The sequence below is a fragment of the Brachycentrus maculatus genome, unplaced genomic scaffold, assembly GCF_059751285.1.
Source record: "Brachycentrus maculatus isolate JH-2025_06_01 unplaced genomic scaffold, ASM5975128v1 h1tg000188l, whole genome shotgun sequence".
Taxonomy (NCBI): Eukaryota; Metazoa; Arthropoda; class Insecta; order Trichoptera; family Brachycentridae; genus Brachycentrus; species Brachycentrus maculatus.
The window spans coordinates 734,673-762,600 of NW_028280939.1; the positions used below are offsets into that span (position 1 = coordinate 734,673).

Sequence of the window (27,928 nt, forward strand, 5' to 3'; positions counted from 1 at the left end):
ATGAAACGATATTACATATACGAGTAAGTGTAGTTAAGTAAAGTTTATTAACCAAAAATTAAGTTTTTTTTAATGTCTAAGTGGGATGAAAATTACATAACTTAGTTGAGGCGTTAAATACGTCAGTGAAGTGTCTAATGGAAATTAACTACTTTGTCAGGTTATCCTTAAGAGGAATATTCTGTATTTTTATGAAAAACATGAAAAAAGATGATTAAAACAATAAAAAGTTTTATTTACACATTCGATAAAGTGTCGTATTATAGAGATTGAGGTATATTTCTAGTCTTTAAAATTTTGTGTTGAGATTATTTTTAATAAATAAGGCGATAGCGAAATTAAACTATACTCATCGATTGAGTCAAAACGTGTTTTATATTTTACCATAGTTTCACAACCATTATAGCCAAGCATACATGTAACCTCATTAATAGAAAATATTATCTAGATGTGTTTACCTCAAATTGAACAAGGATTTGGAAAGACCCCAAAATGTTGTGACTGTTGAACATAAAAATGTTGTGAAGGATTAAGAACTATGAAAAAAAAAATCAGGGAATACGCAGAATATCATTGTGAGATAGATATTCAATTTCATGGGGTGAAGTAAGAGATAAATTAATATGATTACAATGGAGTTCAAGGAAGAAACGTTAGTACAAAACATCATTAATGTTGTCTTAATACCTTTTTAAATCTTATTTCTTCTGATTCAAAATACATAGTAGTGACCTCAAAATGTGAGGTAAAAAATATTCATATATATTTTTTTTCAAAACAAATTAAGTCACACTTAAGTCATTTTTTTTAAATAACCAAAACTAATACATGGCAAAAAAAAACAATGAACAGGTATGATAAATAGACATAAGAAGCATATTTAAAAGAAATAAATGAATATTCATACGTTTTACCACGAAGATACATAATGAAGATAGCAATAATGTTAGCTGACCTATGACCTTAATAAAATTATAAATGTCACTGTAAAAAAAAACATACGCCGCCACTGAATTAAAGAAGAGCACAGAATGATACATAGATGTTTGAATTGCTTTAAATTAATCGTGGTGCAGTTGACTAGTATCATTCGCGAAGTACATCTCGTGGTGTGAGGTTACCTCCCACGCGACAGGATAATATTTACTTTGGGTTACATTTTGCGAATCGTCAATTTGATATTTAACCGGGTTTCTCAAAATTCATTGACTGAATATATTTAGTTCTTGATTTAATAAAGTGATATTGGATTTTCCTCTGTTGAATTTCAAGGTAAGTTATTTTCCTTTTTGTATTATTAGTGTTAATATATATATAAATATATATATATATATATATATATATATATATATATATATATATATATATATATATATATATATATATATATATATATATATATATATATATATATATATATATATATATATATATATATATATATATATATATATATATATATATATATATATATATATATATATATATATATATATATATATATATATATATATATATATATATATATATATATATATATATATATATATATATATATATATATATATATATATATATATATATATATAAATAATATCCTCCTTACCACTGCTGTATGCTAACAATTTAAGAATCAAATCATCTAATTTATACACATGTGTATGAGTATCGTGTAAATGTTATTCATTGGTACGTTTCATATGAGATTACCGTAACCAAATTACAATCATTGGAGCAGCTATGATTTTATCTTTACTTGAATATCATACATATGTACATGTATTATTTCACTAAACATTTTTTTTTTACTTATGGAGCGAGAACAAAAAATAGAAATGCCATACATTTTCTCTAAAAGCCGTAAGAATATTTGGGGCGTTTTTGGAATTTTTTTACAAACTTCATGTTGTGTTGATTTTTTCACAAAAATATGAAAATACCATTGTATATTCCTCTTGGCCATGTTTTTCACAATACTTAATTCGATTCTATAATTAACATTTATACAAATAATGCAATGATTTTTTATCACTTCCTATGTTGTGATAAAAAAAAAAAACAAAATAAACTAGAATGATTGTCGATGACACAGATGGTTGAAAAAGAAACGTGTATTAAGTGTTTGTACATATGTACGTTTTTCTTATAAATCGGCATTATTATCAATAGACACGTTTGTACAAATGGTATTTTATTGTTTTGTTTCATGTATGTCCTCGAATCGAAGAAAACCTTATGTTATGAGTGACTAAAATTATTATGACCAACGTATTATTAATTGTAATTAAACAATGATCAATATAAATTGCACCTGACCCGATAAATTGATATGTTTTACTCTCTCCAGTTCCGTAATTTCAGATGGAGTTAGGGCGTTTGTCCACTACACGGAATTACATGGAATTTAGCCAGTCAGTTAGCGTTTTAAAACGATGATTGGCTTGGATTGGCTTGTGCCTTTGTCCATCTTCGGATCGGAGCTCTTGATCGATGCGTGAATACGTTGCGCGTAAATTCGATCACGCCAAACTGTCGTAGTCATTTTCATTTTTCAAAACCGGACTGCCGGACGGTAAAATTACGGGTAGTGCACAAACGCCCTTAGACTCTTCACGGATAAAGCCGACGACATGTTTCTGTCAAGGTCTAAAACATAGTAAAAACAGACATGGATCTTTTTGAACCATAAAACACGTATGTTCAAAATTAAAACATGATTTAGTCCAAATTATTTGTAGGCTAGGTTAGTATTGATCTAGTACCTGTACATAGGTTAGCGACCTTGCTACCTATAAAAGCACTTGAAAATAACTTATTTTATGTATCTGTTGATAAAAACAAGATAAGAAAAGTAAAAATACATACTATTATGTCTTTGTCCGCTAACCACAAGACAGCTTGTTAACTTTGAAGCATTCAAGCAACAATGTTTTTCTTCAAACCGCTGAAAATAATCATTTTCAAGTAGTAGTTTCAACTGGTAGTTTTAAAGCAATGTATGATTTCATATTTTTTAAGGAAACGCGATAATCTAACGTAACGTAAATCTAATATAACGCGATAATAAACGCGATATACAGTATAGCTATTTCTAGACGATTTGTGAAACATTTAAAACAACAAACATCCTTTTGTTGGATATTTGTTTTTTTCTTCGAAGTTGAAGTTATCTATAATCTATACCACACAGTTAAAACGTTAACTTTCGTATCGAATCCCAAACCTGGAACGAAAAGCGCTATTTCACTATATTTTTACATTATTCTTCTGTTTATACTCCCCATGCCTGAGGTCTCCTTGGCTGTTGTATGCGCGATGGGCTTCATTCTCAATGAGATTTATTTTGATTCTCCTGTATCATTGACATCTCATATCTCGTAGTGTAATGGTCGACACGTATTGGAGGTCCCGGATTCGATTCCCAAGGGGGGGTCAAATAAATTTAAATGATTTTTTTCACTCTAATATTTATTCAATATTATTTTGGACTGGTACCTGAAGCGGAGGGCTGATCTTCATGTGTCGAGATAACACTGCGTTTATATGATGCAGTGCCCTATGCACCATCGCGTGCGGATGAGGGTTTGAAGAAGTACCATTCTCAGTGCTTCCGGAAATAAAGTAAACATATTTTTAATTAATGTAAGTAAGTACGACAGCTCCAAAAGTATGTTGTCTGAAATAAACATTATTCCGGGAAACCAGCTTAAATGCGCAACATCGTTTAACATAATATGTACAATGTACACGGAATGTACAATACAATGTGTACAAGACACAAGACAAACAAGAATACTATTATCGAGTCAATATTCGCATTCACCGTAATTTCACATCGAAATATACGACAGTAGTCAAGTATAAAAAGTATTTATTTTAACTTCTTGCAACTACTTAATTTTATTTATTTATTACTGTTTATTGTTCTTGTATTATTTTAATGTTCAAATGAACAATTCAATAATTGTCTAGTGAATAAGGAGATATTTCTCGCGTTTTAAGGCTAAAGCGCCCTTGAGGTAGTATTTTACGAAAATAACGCTAAATAAGTTATCCAAATTTATTTATTATTATTATTAATGTTGAAATGTTGATTGCTAAACGAACCTAGCCAGTTTTTGACAGTATTTGACAGTATTTGACAGTATTTGACAGTATTTGACAGTATTTGACAGTATTTTTGACAGTATTGACAGTATTTGACAGTTCATTAAGAAAAGCTATTGCAACGCATTAAAATAATTAAAATATATTAGAAATTAGCTGTTACCAGCTACATGGTACTGTGGCTCAGTCTGGATAAATGGAAAAGAAGAAAAGAGAAAGCACACATTAAAATACGTTTAATTTCACATTGCGGGATACAATATTTTAGCAGCTGTCAAGAAACACGATATCCGTATGAGCAATATTTTGTATTACGTGGGCTGTTCTTACGTTCAATCGATGGCATTGCCATTATAGTCGATGTTTTAAAAATAATATACTTTTACTTGTCACAGGTAAAAAGACCTGTCGCGGGCACATAAAACATACGGGAATTTGAATGTCACATATCGCTCACTCCTTTCAACAACATCAAATATCAAAAAACTTGATTTTTCAGGAGATTGTTTTTAAAGTTTAAAAATAAAATAAAATGTATTAAAAATAAATATCTAGCCACTTATTGTACTTTTCACTGTGCAACAGATCTTTTTAGGTAAAACCTGAATGTTTTTACTCCAATTGAAAAATATTTAGTATATTTAAAAAAAAATCAAACAATACCTTTTCTTCAAAATGCAAAAACAACACTTTCCGCCCTGTAGCGGGAAAATATTAAGTTAAAAATATGCCGCATTTGCTGGGATATAGTACATTTTCTGGGCATTCCGAAAACATGCACAATAGAAAATTGACGATTTTTGATATATGACGTTGTTATGAGGAGTGAGCGATATATCAAAATTTCAAAGGGATCGATGAATAACTTTAGACGTTTAATATTTTGAACAAAGAAAATAAGAAGAAGTAAAATTATTTCCGAAATATTCAGTTACTTACGTTGCTCGTTAATATAAAAAAATCCTTTGCATTAAATTTATTCTAAAACTGAAGATGAAAATTTACTCAAAAATTGAAACTGTGACAAAATCATTGAAAAGGAACTTGATCTAGATACATTTACCTACAAAACAAGTTATAATTCAATATATATATAAATCACTTGATAAATACGAGAATTAGCTTCCGATTTTCAACTTTCAACGTCCGGCATCACAAAACATTTTAAGCCTGATATTTTTTAGCTTACCGTATACTTAAATGGTTGGGTCAGCAGTAAAAGTGGCATTTCACATTCGTGACAAACTCTTTTGGCTGCCATCTTTGTATGTAACCTAAGATATTCAATAATTGTGAATATAATATTTTCGTTACGTATAAACTATCCATCCATCTAAAATTCTAATTGGTTCGGTATACACAGGTGCCCGTAACACTACGCGGTAGGTAATAGATGGTAGGTCGGAAACATGAAGGCGTTCGGCCTTGAAGGTGGGCGTTGGTGCCATCAATATGCGATATGCATGACATAGTGGATGGCCCACTGTGACGGAATTCACTTTTATACGTAACAATGTGATGATTACGACGTCTATTGGGTCGTATATATATATATATATATATATATATATATATATATATATATATATATATATATATATATATATATATATATATATATATATATATATATATATATATATATATATATATATATATATATATATATATATATATATATATATATACTACTACTACTACTACTACCATCACGCTGTTTCCCTGCCGGGGTAGGCAGAAAGGATGGAACGCCACACTTTTCTGTCCTGACCTGTAATCAAAACCCAGGATATATATATATATATATATATATATATATATATATATATATATATATATATATATATATATATATATATATATATATATATATATATATTTATATATATATATATATATATATATATATATATATATATATATATATATATATATATATATATATATATATATATATATATATATATAATATAATAATAAAACCCTTATCCGCACCCCAATGATGCATAGGGCACTGCTTCATTTAAACGCAGTGTTATCTTGATCGTTTACACATGAAGGAAAGGTGATCAGCCCTCCGCTTTAGGTACCAGTCCAGGGTAATAATATTGAATAAATATTACAGTGAAAAAATCACTTATATTTATTTTACCCCCCTTGGGAATCGAACCCGGGACCTCCAGAACGGTAGCCGAGCGTGCTGACCATTACACTACGGAGGCGGACGATATACGATATACGATTATAAATATATAAATATATATATATACATATATATATATATTTATATATATATATATATATATATATATATATATATATATATATATATATATATATATATATATATACATATATATATATATATATATATATATATATATATATATATATATATATATGTATATATATATATATATATATATATACATATATATATATATATATATATATATATATATATATATATTTATATATATATATATATATATATATATATATATATATATTTATATATATATATATATATATATATATATATATATATATATATATATATATATATATATATATATATATATATATATATATATATATATATATATATATGTGTGTGTACATATTATTTTGACGGTAATCGCAATATGACCTCCCTGGTATTCGAACCCGGGACACAGACGCTCAAACGATACAGTTGGAGAGGGGGGGGAGGCAGATCTTCCAGTACTAAATTTGATTTTGAATCATTGATTAAACTATACATCAACATGTTTAAAATATAAAAAGCACCCTAGATATTATTTTTTAAAAATGGTCAATGAAGCAGTGTTCATATTTTTTAAAAGCAATTTGAAAAAAAGTATTTGTTGGAGTATGTAAAAAAAATGTTGCCGTCAGTACTCAGATACACATGTTTTCTTTTTATTTCATTTCTTAGTAGTGAACAATGAATGAATTGTTACGATATTTGATATAATCAAGCGAGATTCAAATAAATTTTAAATTTATTGAAATTACGTTATTCCTATTGCGTCTCTGAATTTGCTTTCAAAATTAGCTTTTTTGTATGGCATTACAAATACATAGCAATATATTTTGTATATTTAAAAAAAATCCCATTGTGATTCATTTGTCTTCTTTCTCTCTTTCAAATTTTTATCTTTGTACAAATGTCAGACAGTAATAATTTTATTTTAATGACCAGATGATGGAATGATTATTCCGAAATCGGTATTCACGAATTAGTGTTTATTAAAGTTGTATTACACAAAGTGAACAATGAATGATAAGGAGAGTGTTACAAATCAGTAGTTCATTTATAAAAAAAATACTTAGTTGTAGAAATAACCGAATGATTGTAATGATAAAAAACTAGTGTAAAATGATATCCCAAAACATTGGCATTATTCGCCATATTCGAGTAAGTAGCCTTAGAAACTAAAACCTTGAATTTAGGAATACGGTTTTGAGATTCGAAACATCTGTATAATCAAACATATAGTATGCCCTGAAAAGGTATCGCCGTTCTCAGGCATTTCACAGTAATATTTTCCACTTATTCATGGATAATTTCACGAACAAACCGATTATTTCGACAATTCTCGGCAAATTGCCAGTCAGATTTGGTTGAGAAACTTAATAAATTCGTATCGCGTACCGAAGGCTTTCGTCTCTTGAAACCATAGTGCAGTCGTGAAAATTATTTATTTATTTTTCAAAACATATTACATACATAAATCATATATAATATTATATTCCCGATGAGAAAGTTCTATTTCTCATTTTGGGACATGGGATTAAGGTTAACAAGACTGGAACAAAAATATTCTACAAATACACCTATATATTTTTTGCTCGTTAGTTTTAATTTTCACCTGTAGATGAAAACATCTATAAGTTTTCGAAACTAGTCGTGTATAGCAAAAATTAAACTCATTAAGTGGTTTATTACAAGTGTTAAATCTAAAAAAAATAATCAACATGTCATTCCACAAAGTTAATGCCGAAACAATAAATAATAATAATTTTTTTACATTTACTGTAATGAAAATTGTAATTTATTATTAGGTTAAAACCAATATTTTTAGCTTTTCCACTTTTTTATTTGACCAGCGACCGGGTTTCGTCGTTACCGACATCATCAGACTGGTAACGACGGTGTCGGTAACGACATGTCGGTAACGACGAAACCCGGTCGCTGGTCAAATAAAAAAGTGGAATAGTTAAAAATATTGGTTTTAATCTAATAATAAATTAAAAATGCAATTCCATCACGAAGTGTCAGTGGATAATATAAATCTATTGAAAATTGTAATATCTCTGCTCGGGTCAATGAACAGCCGATAAAACGTGTGGCCATTTAAATGTTGTGTTTACGATAAAGTAACAGTGACAACCAAGGTGCGACTCTTTGTGGAGACGTTATGCAATGATTTTTCTTGCATAACTGTTTTGAACATTATTTGTAAATACAAAACAAGTAACACCAATTAACGTATCTCGAAAAGTGAAAAAAGGCAATTATTTGCTTTTGAAACAATCAGATTTGATTCATTACTATTGTTACTAACTGACTAACTAACCATAATGTCGTTTCTCTGGAGTGGTAGGCAGAGAGAATAGAACACCACATTCAATCATTATTTGCAATCATTCTTCGCCTCTTCCACATTTATGCATCTACTCGTACATTTTACTTTTTCTAACCCTTATCCGCACCCAATGGTGCATACTGCACTGCATCGTATTGACGCAGTGTTATCTTGATCGTTACTTACATGAAGGCAAGGTGGTCACTTCTGCGCTTCAGTGACCAGTACAGGGTAATATTAAATAAATATTAGAGTGTAAAATCACCAATGTTTATTTTCACTTACTTGGGAATCAAACCCGGGATCTCCAGCATCGTAGATAACACGGTAACCATTAAACCACGGAGGCGGAAACATACCCGCCGATTATTCCGATTCTTGACCCTTTTTAGGTATTTGACATATCGCTCACTCCTTTCAAGAACGTCAATCGTCAATTTTCACTTGTGCATGTTTTCGGAATGCCCAGAAAATGTGCTACATCCCAGCAAAAGAGGCATATTTTAAACTTAATATTTACCCGCTACAGGGCAGAAAGTGTTGTTTTTGCATTTTGAAGAAAAGGTATTGTTTGATTATTTTTTTGAAATAAAATAGTTATTTTTCAAATGGAGAAAAAACCTTCAATGTAACCTAAAAAGATCTGTTGCACAATAAAAAGCTTAATAAGTGGCTTGATATTTATTTTTAATAAATTGTATTATATTTATTAACTTTAAAAACGTTCTCCTGAATAATCAACTTTTTGGATTTATGACGTTCTTGAAAGGAGTGAGCGATATTTGATAATGCCAAGATTTTCTCGGTCTACGAGTGGTGTACTTGTCAATATGGGTAGAATGATGAATGTTACACGTGTATAAAATGATCACTTAAACCAGCCTATGACGGGCTGTAAGCCCTGTAAATATCCGGACTTCCGTACTCTCCTTTGTAACCATATGGTTTGTTGAGATATCAAAATGTAAAGTAAATAAGTTTGTCACTCTTTGGATTATCTAGTTATTATTCGATATTAATATACAGTGATTATTCATTGAGTACTGGATTTATATAGATTTTCCTGCTATGGTTTTGTAATGACAAATTAACAATATTAAATTCCTGTTTCGCGTGGGCTAGAAGTACAGACGTCAGAAAATCGGAATTCCCTACACCAAAGCAAACAACCTACACGACGGTTCATTTTATACTTCTTCTCGGTCCAGATGCAGAGATTGCACCATTTTCATAAATAACCCCCTCCTGACATCTATTTTTTGTTGACAGTAAATACGATGTTCTTTACATCTCACCAATAGATGTCTCTAGTGAAGTTCTAGTGATTCAAGAACAAGGTTTCTAAATTGGTTCATATATATTGAACTTCCGAGAATTTGAGTAGTGTGGTTGTCAATAATGGGTAGAATTGGTGAATGTTACACGAGTGAAAAGTGATCACTTAAACCAGCCCCGCAAATCCCCGTAAATCAGCCCCGTAAATGCCCAGACTTCCATTTTTTTCTTCATCTTTGATGAGATGTCAAAAAATAATATGAAAATAACTCCCGTAATTGGAGATAATCCAGATTTTGTGAACAAGTATGACACACTCAAAATGTAAATAAATACGATGTATTTGGTGTAGTTATAAACATTTTTAATATCGTTAATTACAAATTTTTTGTCCACCTCCATAGTGTAATGGTCAGCACGCTCGACTATCATTCTGGAGGTCCCGGGTTCGATTCCCAGGGGGGGTCAAATAAATATAAATGATTTTTTCACTCTAATATTTATTCAATATCACCCTGGACTGGTACCTGAAGCGGACGGCTGATCACGTTTCCTTCATGTGTTAACGATCAAGATAACACTGCGTTTATATGCAGTGCCCTATTCACCATTGGGGTGCGGATAAGGGTTTGATGATGATGATGATAATTACAAAATTTTTGTATCAGATGAAAATACTCAATGAATTTCAATCCATGAAATCCATTTTACGCATGAAATCCATTTTACGCACCGTTATAATAAAAAAAATGTGAATATATTTGACAACTTGTTTGAATAAATAAAATAAGTATATTATTATAAATGTAACAAATTAAACACGTCGCTCACTCCTCTCAACAACATCTTATATCAAAAATCGTTAATTTTCAGTTGTGCATGTTTTCGGAATGCCCAGAAAAAGTAATATTTCCCAGCAAAGCGGCATATTTTTAACTTAATATTTACCCGCTACAGGACAGAAAGAGTTGTTTTTGCGTTTTTAAAAAAGGTATTGTTTAATTATTTTTTTTAATATACTTACTTAATATTTTTCAAATGGAGAAAAAATATTCAGGTTTTACATAAAAAGATCTGTTCGCAAAGAAAAAAGTTTAATAAGTAGCTTGATATTTATTTTCAATACATTTTATTATATTTTTAAACTTTAAAAACGATCTCCTGAAAATTCTAGTTTTTTGATATATGACGTTGTTGAAAGGAGTGAGCGACCTGTGTTCTCATTAGCGGGTGAGAATCAAACTGTTTATGAGAACATCTGTAGTTTTCAAAACTAGTAGTGTCTTCATGAACAAAACTCTAAAAAATGGTCTTAAACAAACGTTCAATATCCTTTATTTTAAATACTTTTATTCTACATTGAATGTCAAATAAAAATATGAAAATATAAAATACAAAAACAGATAAAATAAAAACAAGGCTCAAAATTATGTAGGTATTTACATACCGATTTTAAGAAGAGAATATTACACAATAATAAGTAAGCATTATTGAAACTATTGAAAAAAACCTTTAAAAAACAATCAACATCAATTTAAATGCAATATCTTTAAACTACCAAGCTTTTATTTTATTTTGTAGTTTAAAAGCACTATTAAGTTATATTTTGGTAATATATGCAAGTGATATTATACAAAGTAACCAAATATGTTACTAACTTATTACAAGCGTCTTAAAATGTATATTGTCACGAATTCCTTCTTTCCTGAATCTTCGCATTTACTATCCTGAGGATCGTGCATTGAGCTACAATAGATGAATAACTACAGAGTCTAGGCGCGAAAAACAGTTCCGATTTATTGTAGGGTAACAGGTAACACATATTCATATGCATACAGAAGTACCATGTTCGTTACATCCACGTACATTTTCAACACTCGTAATTTGGTTAACTTTTTCTACGAATTGTCACACTTGCTGATGTTTATGTTTGTATGTATGAGACTCAACGGTATGAGCAATGGAATGCTGAAATCTCAAGTCAGCATTCATTTATCGTTCACACGTTATATTTACATTTAGGTTCCTACACATTTGAGATGACTATATATAAAAGTAGGCATAATGCCTTTGTATTTGTCTGATCGTAATGATTACGTCCGTTTTTCATTTCCGTCTTCTCAATTTTCATCACAAATATGGCTGAATGACGTGAATATAAAACCCACACATATTATGTTTGTACATACATATGAAGGTATCATATACATACTCGTATGAATGCCGTCCACCTTGGGATAAGTCAGTGTTCGTGATTCTTGGGCATAATATAACGTACATTTTATTTGTTATTGATTTTTTTGTACGAAAAAAAACATGGTTCCCATTTAAATATAATCATGGGTGAAGTTTTTGTGGCCTCTTTGCCTTTCGATTTGATACAGTTTTTAATAATACAGTAATATAATAGCAACTATTCCTTAATTTAATTCACAAAAATATAACTAGAATTTAGAAGTGCAAAATATACGAATATAATATAATTTTAATGAAAAGATCTTGATTTTTAGGCATATAACGTTTTATAAGTTTCAAATTTACTTAGCAAAATGATTTATATAAAAATACTTATACCCCCTAGTAAATAAATTATGATCCTTTGACTAACGTTTTGAAAGAGTAAGTTTCTTTAAGAGTTTTGGGGTGTCTGGTCCGCTAGATATTGACTTTTTATTAATGGATTCGGAAGTCACTTTGTGGTAATATCTATCCATTTTAATTTTAAATTTCATTTCCTAAATACTACTATTTCTAAATGAATAAGGGTATTTATCAAGTGAAATTTAAATTGATAACATCGAATTTTCATTTCCGAGCTCCTGTAATAAAATCTACCAAATAAAAAAATATTAGATAACAGAAAAAATACATTTTTGGGTTCATACATGTAAATATAAATAAATATATATATATATATATATATATATATATATATATATATATATATATATATATATATATATATATATATATATATATATATATATATATATATATATATATATATATATATATATATATATATATATATATATATATATATATATATATATATATATATATATATATATATATATATATATATATATATATATATATATATATATATATATATATATATATATATATATATATATATATATATATATATATATATATATATATATATATATATATATATATATATATATATATATATATATATATATATATATATATATATATATATATATATATATATATATATATATATGTATATATTTTATTTAATTTTTTTAAATTCATAATTATAATGAATCTTGCTTTCTAAGCTTATTTTCTCTGAAAAAAGAAAAATTAATGTTATTTTCGCACTGCTGTAAAATAGTAGATATTGTTTATATTTGATTACACGGTTTTATAATAATGCAATTTTATTTTAATAGTTTCCTCTTGGTAAAATCCCAAAGCGAGAAACCTGTTTAGCAATGGTACGCGGAATTCACTTTTACTTCGTTGCTGTCGTCATCGTTCATGCAAAACTTTATGCAAAACACAAAAAATGAAGATTTCTTATCATAACCGTTGCACCACACGTAAAAACAATGCACAGATGAAAGAATATACTTTCCCTGCATTTATATTTTTAAAAATAAAAAAAATTCGGAGAGTTGCTTATAAATACAATCGTAAAACTTAACTAAAACAAAGTCATTATAGAGGTACTACAATAAAATATAAAGTAACAAATATATATATTTTTATTTTATTTTATTTTTATCTTTACTTCACAAATTATTACAAAGTTAAACGGAAAATTCACAAAATCATTAGAAATTTATAAAAAAATATTTCAAATTTAGATTCCTGAAAAAAGGTGTATGCATTAGTTTGTTTTATATCTGGAAGGAGATAAAAATAATATTCAAATAAATAGCTAAACTTAAAACTAAAAACCTAGTTTTTAGCCTAAAATTTTTTAGGCTAAAAACCTAAAAAATTTACTACTGTTATAGATATATCAACAAACAAACAAATGCAATATAAATTATTTTATTATTTTAAAGAGATCTTTGTTTTACTAACATTTACTACCAATGTTATCGAATTTGTTATTATTTTGTTTTAGTATTCTACCATTCTTCTATTCTCATTTTTTTACCTGATTTCCCCTTTTATTTTCCTTTCGTTATAAAAAATATTCCCTTCTCTTGATCTCTTGATCTCTTCACTTACGTCATCTACATCCTATTAAATACCACTGCCAGATTCATGAACTGGGGTACAGGACTGATCATCATAATAATTAACGATCAAGCTAACGTGGTGTCTTGAGTATGGGTAAAGGTCGGAAAAAGTTCTATCATTTTATATCAAAACCGATTTTACTTTTAATTCTGGTACTACTTTAACCTTGTGAGGTAATAATACTAGCACGAAAATATTTTTCAACGGACTGATGGCTTCCAATTGTGGCACTCGATAAGCTGGGATTGTAATAGTCAGGAATCGTATTTGCCATGGAGTATCTCGTCTGATAGCGTGCCTTCATTTTGCCAGCCAGTTCAAGTGAACAGTTTCTCAGTCTAGTTAAATAACAGCAGGGACCAGACAACGCAACTACTTCTTGATTTTCCGTTCTCTGCAGTGCAACAGTTAAAAGGCCAGGGGTTCACAAACTTTTAGTCTGATTATACTGCCAAAAAATGTCCGCTTATTTTACAACAAAAAAAGTAGTAAAGCCACCACCTGTTATAAAAAAAACTTTTTACTTCATGAAGGACATTTTCCCATTCTTAGCATACAGTTACATGATTTTATAAAGTCTAATATGTAGTTACCTCAGGGCTAAAATAGCGCTGAGGTAAAATGTGCATAAAAATGCACATTTTTTTCAAAACCTTGCTATGGCATACATGCACGTTATATGTCTATATTTAAAATAATCGGATGTCATATTGTGTAACCACTGAAAATAAACTATCCGAATAAAATATACATTTAAATATGAAATGGTCCGCTGTGGGAATAATAAATTTTTTTAAATAATGATATTTTTTTGTATAAAAAACACATCCAAATACGTAAATTTTGTATTCAATCATATTTAATATTGCACACTTAAGTATATTGATTTTTTTATTAAAATTTTATCGTCTCATGGTATAATACAAATATATCCCGTTTGTGCAGTAGTAGGTCAATGGAATGCCTTTTAAACATAAATTTATAAAACTATAAAATTCAGTTGTAGTTGACTTTAAAAAAGAATAAAATTAAAATGTAATTTTATTTCATATAATCGAATACATTGAAAAATACAACTATAATCTCATTCACCACATAACTGTATATGTTGATTAAATATTGAAAATTCCAGAGAACATAATAGTTTTATCGTTTTAAAAACATTTTATGTACTTTTATCTAGATAAATTGATCACTTTGCATCTAATATACATTTTTATGATCCCCCTTCCCAAAGAATTCAATAAATTAAATAAGAATAACGCGAGAGAAGTGTATATATATTTATATCGATAAGTTGGGAACAATCAAAACAAAAATACAAATATATTCATTATTAGGTATTACTTATTATATTTGATTCCTACCTGAATTTTAAACAATAAAAAAATTCTTCGTACACTTGGAAGTTATTTTTTACACTAAATTCTTCTCCGTCTTAATCCTCATTGCTGAGGGTTGTGACCCTTGCAGAAGCAATGACTCTTCTCCAGTTATCCCTTGACTGCGCTGCACGTAGCGCTCCAACCACTGAGGTGCCTGCTGCTGCCTTAATTTGATCGGTCCATCGTGTGGGGATCTTCCTCTCCCTCTCTTTCCCTCCAGGCTGCCGATCACAACTAGTCGTTCCAGGCTATCCTCGTTGCTACGCGCAACGTGTCCAAAGAACTGGAGAATCCGTCGGGTACAGATATTGGCCAGAGACAAGCCATCCAAGCGTAGTTCCTGGCGAATGGACTCATTGGTGCGTCTAGCTGTCCATGGAATTCGGAGCATGCGCCTCCAACACCACATTTTGAAGGCATCAATTTTTCTCCTTTCTGCTGCTTTTATAGTCCATGTTTCAGCAGCACTAAATATGTGGCTATAAATTGTGTGGTAATTTAATATGTGTGGTTTTACTTGTTTTCTCTTAAATATTGATATGTTATGAAGATAGCACAATATTATTTTATAACAGATGGTACGCGTACCATAGTTTGCGTAGTAATGCAATAGTATACTCCGTGCTTGCTTCATCAGAACAAGTTGATCCACTGAGTTGATTGGACATTGGACGCTGGTCGGTCTCTCGAGTAAATTGGTACGTTTTTACTTTGCGTATATCTCATATAAATACAAATATGTTTTCTTAATACGAACTAAATATGGATTACAAAAGATAAATATTAATACAAAAAGTGAAAGTGAATTGTGGGCTTTTGTAAGCAGTGTAAAGTTTTTTGTTGTTGTTGATATTTGTAATAATTTACATCAGGTAAATTAAAGTGCTAAGTGAAATTGAGAAACCAATACTTAAGTGCGGTAAAAATTCAAGGAATCTTAATAATTTAAAGTCTAGTGCTTTGTTTTTATTTTTTATAAATAACAACAAAACTAGAACTACATCAGTAATATGAAGTTCTAAAGAATTCAAACTTAAAAAAAAATAAAGATGACGTTATTAAAAACAACGTAGATAATATTTTAGATTTCAATTAGCGATCGTTTTTAGTTATTTTTTATAAATATCAACACCCATGACAATATTATAAATAAAATCTTTTTTTTTACCATAAGTTTAACCTCAGCTGCCTTTTAAAAATATTTTACAATTTTTGCTTTTTAAAGATAACATGTTGATTGCCGACCTGAAAAGCTGGATTTCAGGAGATGGACAAATTATTATTTTTCTTTAAACTTACTTATAATTTTTTAACTACTTATATAACTTTGTGAAGTGTGTCTTTAGTTTTAATATTGTCTAAGTAGGTTTAACATAATGTAAACATTTATTTATTACGCGGTAACGCGTGATCGGCTATCGGCCTACGGGTCGGATCACGCGTATACGTGTGACCGGCAATCAACGTGTTAGTATGCGAATTGAGGTTTGAATGCTTTTCTAAGTAAATAATAATATTGAAAAAATCTAGAATAAATTTGTAATAAAATCAATACATAAGTTATATAATATAATATTGTGATTTACCATATAGCAAAGATATTTTTGTAAGATATAAAATGAAAAATCACAAATTTAGTGCTGCAGATATTAACTATAATAATTCATATGCATACATAGATTAACATGAAATAGCATTTTTTTCGTGTATCAATATAAATTAGACAGAGATGAAGTCACTACAGAAATGATTGATTGATTTGTTTTAAACTTATGTTTTTTTTATTTAAAAAATATTTTCATGCATTTCGTACAAGATAATGCATGTAATAAAATATATATTTATTAAGTAATTATAATAATGAATAATAGGCATGTTCATCACAAACGACAATCGCGCTTGTAATACCTGTATTCATACGTAAATATTAAAAACGTATTAAACGTTGACGCAAACACGCGCGTAATAACTTTCGTTGGAATGATAACGGATAACGGAAAAACTAAATGTCACATAATGCACAAGCGGTTTGTTTAGAACGCATTGCAAATTAAGCGTGGAAACAGACTAACAGTTTTAAGCAGTCGGGGTCAAATGCTATAAGATTCTGGAGTTGACGTGACGTGGTTGGAGTGGACGCAGCCTTGCCTGCCACCTTTGAAAACCCCGAACCAATTCGATGAAGAATACATAAAAACATCTATATTTTAAATTATTTTCTTTCCTTTTAAATATTAGAAATAACACTTGCCAACCCACGTGAATAATCGATCACCTTGCATGTCATAAATATTCATACTTATTTTTCGAGCTAGCATAAATAATTCAAAAATAATTATTTAAGTAACGTTATGCTATGTCGCACGAATTGATTTACATTCTAAAATGGGTTTCTCCGATTGACAATATTGTGTTAAATATGTTGTATGTGTGTATACAACTTTACAAGACATTGTTTATACGTGATATTTTATGTTTAGAAACAATGCAAAAAAAATTAAACACACACATTGGACTCGTTTTTATAGTTAAATAAGAAATCTGTCATATTATTATAATTCTAATAGTCATTACAAACAACGATTATTTTAGAATAATAATCTGAACTGAATTGCGCGTGGTTGAGACTATGCAGAGATGTCTTTCACAACAATTATTTGACTTAACACATTATAATAAAATTTCTCTTAGAAAACCTACTTAGGTGTGTAAATACGTATCTTTAAGTTGTATCTCGCAATGATTTATCTACAACAAACGATCATTGGAAAAAGCTTTAGGTACCTACCTATCTCGTTATATCGTTACTCGTTATATCGATGCATATCTGTTAATTATGTACAAGTCCAAAACAATTTAAGCGAAGAACTTGATAAATTGAATTTTAAAAAATAAATAATAAAAACAAGTTTTGGGTCTACGAAAATTATTTATAGACATAAAAATAAAAATAAAGATGACCCATATTTTTTTTAGTTAATGATCATTGCTCAGGATCAGTAATTATATCATGTAACAAAAAGTGGTGTAATGGTCAGCACGCTCAGCTACCGTTCTGGAGGTCCCGGGTTCGATTCCCAAGGGGGGTAAAATAAATATAAGTAATTTTTTCACTGCAATATTTATTCAATATTACCATGGACTGGTACCTGAAGCGGAGGGCTGATCACCCTTCCTTCATGTGTAAACGATCAATATAACACTGCGTTTATATGACACAGTGCCCTATGCACCATTGGGGTGCGGATAAGGGTTTTATTATTATTATTATATTAACAAAAAGTGGAATGAAATGTAACCAAATTCGTTGTTTTTTTTTTGTATTTTAAAAAAAATATTTATTAGTTGCCTTATGAAATTTTCCTTGCCAAGGAACAAGGATTGCTTGCCAAGGAACAAGGAACAAGGATGCCATATGAACAACGATTTATAGCATATTTAGTGTATATATATGTCCTAAAAATGATAGTGGATGTGTATAGGTAATAATAAATTAATAAGGTCCCTAAAAACAATACAAAAACACAATGGATTCAATATCTTCTATCAATCAAGATTTGTCACATCTCTCATTTATTTGCTTTATTCGTCTTGTAATATTTTCTAAATAAGACAATAATAAATAAATCAATTTCGTTGTTATCTACGAGATTTTAAACGACTATAAGTAGACATTATATAAAAGCATTTAATTTTTTTTATTAAATGTTAAAATCCATACTGATAATACTGACTTTTTGATTCTACTAATGACATAGTTAGGCGAAACAATTGTCACAAAATTTATTTTTTATTTGTTTTTTTAAACAATAAAATACAACATAGAAGACTCAAAAAGTCAGTGTTTGATTTTAACATTTAATAATAAATATAATAAAACCCTTATCCGCACCCCAATGGTGCATGGGGCACTGTGTCATATTAACGCAGTGTTATCTTGATCGTTTACACACGGAAGAAAGGTGATCAGCCCTCCGCTTCAGGTACCAGTCCAAATATTACAGTGAAAAAATCACTTATATTTATTTTACCCCCCTTGGGAATCGAGCCCGGGGCCTCCAGAACGGTAGCCGAGCGTGCTGACCATTACACTACGGAGGCGGACAAAAACATTTAATATATAAATTAAAACGGAGTTCTACAAATCAAACGCCAAATCAATAAATAAACAAAATAATAAATGAAAATTTGGAAAATTACTGGAAAAGGAATTTCCGCTTTCTAAATATAATTTACTACGGGTGAACTGGTTGCCTATTATTGTTGGCAATTTCTTCCACGAAACGTTATTAGAGACAACCGAAATAGATGAGCATTGCCCAACTAGGCGCCTGATTACCCAAGTGTGATACAGTTAGGTAACCGTTTTAGTAACTGCTGTAGAAAGTGTTTTAAGATATGGCCATATTGTTAGTGCACACGTATTGAATTTGGAAAGGAAAAAATATGCGCACGTATGAAATTATGATCAATTAGGAATACAATGTCAAAATTTACATTATTAGCGGTCAAATCAAATCGGTAAAAGATTCTTCATACCCTTTTCCGTACCCTTATGGTGCATAGGGCACTGCATCATATAAACGCAGTGTTATCTTGATCGTTAACACATTAGTGAATGAGATCAGCCCTTCGCTCCAGGGTAATATTGAATAAATACTAGAGTAAAAAAATCACTAATATTTATTTGACCCCTCCTTGAGAATCGAACCCGGGACCTTCAGAACGATAGTCGAGCGTGCTGAAAAATACCCCATTAAAAATATACTTAATGTATTTATGCATATTCAACTTTTGGTACTTACAGGTATTGTGTATGGTATGTGAGATGAAATCATTGAGCTAGAAATATGTAGATTTAGAGAGATGAGCTGAAATTGGTGGCTACGTGTTGCCAACCGATAGATGCTGAATATTATGATAGAAGAGACTTTTCAACATTCATCCATGTATTTGGATTAGCATTTTCGATGAATTGGCGTCCTCTGCAGATAGAGCTAAAGGTACATAGTACATATGTACTAAGTATATAGATATCTATACCTTACAATTTAGTCTGTATGTATGTAACATACAAAGGTACACATGCTGTCTACGTAATAATTTTTTTGATTGTTGCGAAAAACCGTGAATGTTATGACCTTGGAAATATTTACACACAGAAACAAGTGAACCGATAGACTCGGAATAAATTATATAATATTTTTAATGTAGGAAAATAATATTGTAGGTTTAGTAATCGTGAAAAATATACATTACTTTAAAATACTTTTTTAGTAAATTATTGAAAAAATAGTGCAGAAATAAGTTACAAAATCTGCAATTAAATAAGTTTCATCCTTATAATGTTTAAAAGCGCCATTTTCATTTCACGATTATATTATGTCTGTACTTTTTCATCATAATTGAAGTCAGACCATGAAATGAATTACCTCTCCTTGTAAAAAATGCACCTTCTCTGATAACTTTTAAGAAACGTCTAAGATTACTATCTATCATTAGCTGTCCATCAAACCTCATTCCTTAGTTTTTCCTCTACCTCCTTCTCTAAACTCCCTTCTTTCTTAGCCTTCCTTATTATCATCAATTTGTTTTTTCATAAATATTTAACATAAAGTAGTTGCTTCATTAATACAGCAGTAAATTTAAAATTTTGTCCGCCTCCGTAGTGTAATGGTCAGCATGCTCGGCTACCGTCCTGGAGGTCCCGGGTTCGATTCCCAGGGGGGTTTAATAAATATACGTGATTTTTTCACTCTAATATTTATTCAATATTACACTGGACTGGTACCTGAAGTGGAGGGCTGATCACATTTCCTTCATGTGTAATCGATCGAGATAACACTGCGTTTATATGAAGCAGTGCCCTATGCACCATTGGGGTGCGGTAAGGGTTTAAAAAAAAATGTTTTTTTTCTTTCTCATTTATACGTACTTTATGTTCAAGCACTATTTACCCTCTGATTGCGAACAGCTATATAAGGTATCAAATTTTTTGACCAATATCACTTATCTGTTTTAGTCTGCAGGAATATATTGCTTTTTAGCAATAAGCCCGCCAATGTCCTTTTTTCTGTACATTAAGTTCAAATAAATACATAAACTGTTAAATAAAACAATAAATGTTTGGCGCTAGTTATGACTTGTGAGCAACGTTCTCTACTTAGCCACTATCTGATAATTTTATTTTGATGAATGAAAGGAATATAAAAATGCGATATACTCACGTTTATTGTAGCAGAGTAAAGTATCTATACTTAACACCGTTCGGTCATAGTAGATGATAAGGTTTCGTTCGATAACAATATTATGTTTTGTATCACGTTATCAGTGTGCAGTGAGTGAGTATAAAAAATGTGTCGTCGAAATTAAATCACAAATAAATTTTGAACGATTTCTATTAAACGATTTTCAGAATATTTTAAAATTATTAATTGTATAAATTTTTCATTTAAACAATTATCTGAAGTCCAATGATAAAATATATAAATAAAATAGTGTTTTTCCATATTTTGTGTTTCGTGTGGTTTACATTACAAAACAAGTTAATTGTTTTGTAATACTCATAATGTAAAAAATAAGTGTTTTTGTTTAAAAATAAACATTTTAAAGATACATCTACGAAATTGTTAGAAACATAGTATACATATAACACTTTGTGTTTTGTTATGTATGTATATAAATCAGTAAAAATATGAGAAGAAGAAAATATAAGTTGTGTTTTTTTTTCGTGATATTCTCAGGAATATTTTTGTTATGGAGAATATTGCCGGACAAAAGAGATGAATTTATTCTTATGAGTACGTATCCTTAACAAATATCTTATATATTGATTTTCACTCAAAATTTAATATTCAACAGTTGTATTGAGCTAACTTTTCTCGATAAATTACGAGATGCCAATATCCGCTTAGAGATTGAAAGTAAATATGACCCTGAATAACCTTCTCGCATTGAACTAACATTATTTTATTAATTCACTACTTTATAATATTTATCACGAATACAATACGAAAAATATCTAGTTAAGAATTTTTTGTATGTCACCTTTCCGATCAAGATCTATCGCCTCGCTCTTCTCGTGAAAAAATACTAAATAATACAATCCACGAAATAACATACCTTTTTTGTGATTGTTAACCTATCCAAGCGGCTAAACTGTGGAATGAATTACTACACCTGAAAAATGGACCATCTCTGATGACCTTCAAAATTCAAATTAAACATTATTATCTACCTTTGAAACATTAGTTGTCTATTTCATCGCCCCTTCTTAATTACTCTTTTACCCTTGAATTCTCACCTGCTTCTGATTTCTAGTACAGTATTCAATCTTTGGCTAGATCTATCAATATTTTTAGACTATGTTTAAAATAAAATAATTTCAACGAGAATGAGGGATGAAAAATATTTCAATTGTCTTAATTTATATTATACTTATTACTTATTTACAGAAGAACAAGAAGTAAAGATGGATCACAGTCACCATAACCACGGCCATGGGGATATGCACGCGATGATGGATGATGACCACAACCATGGGGGCGAATCGGATGGTTGTGATAGTATGCACGCTATGGTGGTAAGTACCTATAATAAATGACTACGTGTAAAGACTAACAGAAAATGTATAAAAACCTTCAAGATGTTTATGATTAGTTGTAAGAAAATTGCATGCAATTAAAAATAGCACATAATGTAATGCAATTAAAAATAGCACATAATGTAATGCAATTAAAATTAGCAATGACTCTGGCCAATTTACAACATTTTGAGTGTGTCCAAATACTTGTTCACATACTGAAATAAGAGTTTCTGCTCAATGAAAAAAATCTTTTCATCTCACCAATAGATGTCTCTAGTGAAGTATCTGTGATTCAATAACAATGTTTCTGAAATGGATCATACATATAGAACTTCCAAGAATTTGAGTAGTGTGGTTGTCAATAATGGGTAGAATTGGTCAATGTTACACGCGTGTAAAGTGATCAATTAAACCAGCCTATGACGGTCGTCAGCTCCGTAAATGCCCAGACTTCCATATTCTTCTTCATCTTTGGTGAGATATCAAAAAATAATGACTCTGGCCAATGACTACACGACGGATTCTTCAGTTCTTTGGACACGTTGCGCGTGGCAATGCGGATAGCCTGGAACGACCGCTTTCGATTGGTATCCTGGAGGGGAAGAGAGAGAGAGGAAGATCCCCACACGATGGATCGATCAAGTTAAGGCAGCAGCAGGCACCTCAGTGGTTGGAGCGCTACGTGCAGCGCAGTCTTTAGTTAACTTAGTATTACCCAATGCTGTTGGGTAAACCTCGGAAACTGACAAAAATAAAATATAATTCACAGATTACCCGTGTACACCTAGGTCTACCCAATGCTGATTGGATAATGTTAGAAAAACGCATACAATATAAGTACAGAGTCAGGGCAAAGGAACATTTAAACAACATATTTTAATTTGTACGTTTCATTATATCAAAAAAAAATCATTAACAGTACCAAACATATTGTTTAGTAAATTGTAAAAATTTAACCTAACCTAACATTATCCGGCCAGTGTTGGGTAGACCTAGGTATACATGGGTAAAACGCAAATTCCAAATTGTTTTTGTCAATTTTCGAACATTACCCAAGAGGTTGAGTAGATAATGCTAAATTCTCTTATGTTAGTTCGCTAAGTTAAGAGGGATTAGCCTCCAGCGATGTCGATTCCCAGCTGCCGATCCATCTCTTTGGTGGTCTGCCCGGAAGTCGTCTACCTTGGGGTTGGCCGGACAGTGGGGGACGATGTGGGGTGATACTAAGTTAACCCGGATAAACCTAGGCTCACTTCGTATTCTAGCATTACCCGTAACATGCATACTAGGTGTGTTTTTAGTATAATTTTTTTCAGCAATTTATTTATATTTGAATGACGCTGTTATCTATTGTCAGAGAAGCTAACAAATGAAATAATAAAAATCGGAAAATATTTTTTTGTGCGGTGTTGCGGCCGCGTATCGGATATTAATAATTATTTTTCAACGCGGTTTCAGATTCATACATTATACGACAATACGATAATTTGATAATGTATACTAATTCATAGCCTTTATTCAAACGCTAGCCTTCTATAAAGTAAACATTTTCAGGTGGCTTGGTGGGTCTCTGCAAAAAAAAGAAAATTCTAAATATGTAAAAATTATGATTTGAATAAATATATACAAATAAAAAAATAAAAAAAAACATTTGACGTAATTTCTTCTTTGTTGAACACCGTGTTGTATTGAAAAAAATAAGTTTTATTTGAAAATAATTATGGTTTTGTAAAGAAAAAAAATCTATTGAAAGGTAATGAGTTACAAAAATATTTTTTCACTAAATATTCTTTTAAAAAAAAATGCCTATACCTATATTCTAAAAAAAATAGGCGTGACCCGACGACCGGCTCTATGTGTTGCCGGAAGCCAACTTAGTTTTGTTAATGCGAGTCTGGCCTTTATATAACTAATGGTGATACAGGCCCAATAGCGTATCGTCAGACAAAATGCACATTTTATTTTTTGGACTTCTATTTATTTTTCTCCACCTGGTTTAAGTTATCACTTTACACACGTGTAACATTCATCTCACCAATAGATGTCTCTAGTGAAGTTCTAGTGATTCAAGAACAATGTTTCAAAATTGGTTTATTTATATAGAACTTCCAAGAATTTGAGTAATGTGGTTGTCAATAATGGGTAGAATTGGTGAATGTTACACGTGTGTAAAGTGATCACATAAACCAGCCTATGACGGTCGTCAGCCCCGTATATGCCCAGACTTCCATATTCTTTCTCATCTTTGATGGGATGTCAAAAAATAATATGAAAATAACTGTAATTGGAAATAATCCAGATTTTGTGAACAAGTATTTGGACACACTCAAATTGTTGTCTATATAGTCTGATTGTTTTCAATATTTTTTCAGTTCCACACCGGAGTATGCCAGCAGATCCTCTTCTCCGGCTGGATGAGTACCACCGTAGGGGAGATGGTAGGGGCGTGTGTCGCCGTCTTCTTCGCTGGTCTTCTGTACGAGGGGCTGAAGGCCGGTCGCGAGGTGCTCTTCAACAGGGGGGCTGCCTCCCAGGCCTCTACCAGCCAGATGAACATCACCAAGCAGGAGTGCGGCCCGGACGCTAACTGCAGCGGCCAGAAAATCGTCAGGTGAATAAATACTTAAGGCTTTTAAATGTAAATTCACAAGCTCTTAAGTCAGAGTTTCTCGGTTCGAACCCACTCTACCACAATTTGATACATATTTCTAATAATGAGCCGTTTAGGCTCACAGAAATAGTGTGAAATTGAAATATTTGTGTAAATAATAAAAACACAAATATTTCTCTTTATTTAAAAAATAAACAAAAAAGGGATACAGTTTTAATTCAAATTTCGCAACTTAGTTTAAAAATCGTTTTGCAAGAGAAGGTCTGTCAGAAAGCCTAGATGCTTCTGTATCAGATCTGGGAATGCGGTGGGACAGCTTTGAATAGGTATATAAATAATTGGGGCCTTTCTGCTAATGTACGACTCGAATAATAGTGCGATTCAAAAAAAGATTCAAGGGTTTACTCTCAAATATACACAGTACGCGACCGGCCACGCACATTTTATTTTATTTTATTGAAATTTAGGGAATAAATATTTTTTTTATAATTTTTTAATTATAATTTTTTAATAATAGGTCTTTTTTTAAATCATGTATTTATTTCAGGCGCAATAATACGGCGGCTCCACAGTCCACCCTTCAGACTCAGCCGATTGACGGCGTTTTTCTTTAATATTTTTGTATCTACCATTATCATTTACATATCATAATCCATATCTGTATAAGCGCCCTTGGAGTAGTATTTTACGAAAATGGCGCTATATAAATCATCTAATATTATGTTTAACTTCTCGCAGAAAAACTCATTTTTTCTGTACAAAAATGGCATTTTAAGCAAAAAATTCAATTTGTTAAATGCTCCAGGGTTTAAAGAGAATTAAGTTGTTGACTATCTCGCCTTAAAGCCCAACATCGATTAATTGCAGCTTAGTTAAAATATTTCATGTTTTCAGCCCAGTATATAAAATAATCCGGTTAAAATCTTGCGAACACTCAAATAAAAGGGTTTCTGTTAAATAAATAAAAATCTCAAACCAACCATAGATGGCTCTTGTAAACTGATACATAAAGAGTCACGAGATTAATGATATATGTAGGAGTTTAAAGGAGAAATAAGAAGTTTCTGCAATCCAACATAGATGAGTGTTGTGGACTTGACCGTATCACGAGATTGATCAATATGTCTAGGAGTTCCAAAATTTTGAGTAGTGCGGCTGTCAATCGTGGTGAATGTTACATCCGTGTGAAGTAATAACTCAACCAGCCCATGACCAGCTGTAAATACTCAAGACTTCCATATCGTAGTAGTACAGGAGAAAATGACCAACTAACAAAACGTAAATTGTTCAGGAGGGCCATTTAAGTCACTTTTGCTTGGCGAGAAAATAAACATCAATGCAGTTAGTCATTTTTAACAAGTCAATATATTATACTTCCTAGTTTAAAATCCTTTGGGATTTTTTTCAGGGCAATATTAAGCTAGTAAGATATCAAACAGTAAAAAATGCACTTGGTCACTTTCTCCTGTATGACTACGATATTCTACTTCATCTATGTTGACATGTCAAAATGTGTAAATAATTAATTACGAATTGTCACTTTTGCAGATATCCGATGTTATCTTCAATGCACGCCATTCAGACTGGTCTCCACATGTTCCAAGTGTTCTTCTCCTACCTCCTCATGTTGATCTTCATGACCTACAACGTGTGGCTGTGTCTGGCGCTCATCCTCGGAACTGGACTCGGCTACTTCCTCTTCGCGTGGAGGAAACAGTCTGTTGTGGACCTCAGTGAACACTGCCACTAGCGAAAATGACATTACAAAAAATAAAAATGCACCGTCCTATCTTGTTAAACGTTAATTAAAACATTTTTTTAAATACTTCTCTAAACAGTTATCTTAAGGGATTACTCGCATATTCATCTTAAATTCAATGATTTTTTTTTACCTTCCGCCTCCGTAGTGTAATGGTCAGCACGCTCGGCTACCATTCTGGAGGTCCTGGGTTCGATTCCCATGGGGCTTCAAATAAATATTGGTGATTTTTTCACTATAATATTTATTCAATATCACCCTGTACTGGTCCTTGAAGCGGAGGGCTGATCACCTTTCCTTCGTGTGTTAACGATCAAGATAACAACGGTGTTTATATAATGCAGTGCCCTATGCACCATTGGGGCGCGGATAACGTTTTTTTTTTTA

At 30.7% G+C, this 27,928-nt stretch overlaps 1 protein-coding gene across 2 annotated transcripts; it reads left to right on the forward strand.

Moving 5' to 3' along the window:
• The first annotated feature begins 1,085 nt into the window (after positions 1-1,085).
• LOC148307833 (high affinity copper uptake protein 1-like) lies at positions 1,086-27,924 on the forward strand. Of its 2 annotated transcripts, none has more exons than XM_088262732.1 (4): positions 1,086-1,272; positions 23,041-23,168; positions 25,544-25,782; positions 27,331-27,924. In XM_088262732.1, the coding sequence occupies exons 2-4, from the start codon at positions 23,058-23,060 to the stop codon at positions 27,530-27,532; spliced, it is 552 nt and encodes a 183-aa protein (XP_088118858.1). In that variant the 5' UTR covers positions 1,086-1,272; positions 23,041-23,057; the 3' UTR covers positions 27,533-27,924. The 2 variants fall into 2 exon arrangements, with proteins under 2 accessions (XP_088118858.1, XP_088118859.1); XM_088262733.1 differs by lacking the exon at positions 1,086-1,272 and adding an exon at positions 2,353-2,694.
• The last annotated feature ends 4 nt before the right edge of the window (positions 27,925-27,928 follow it).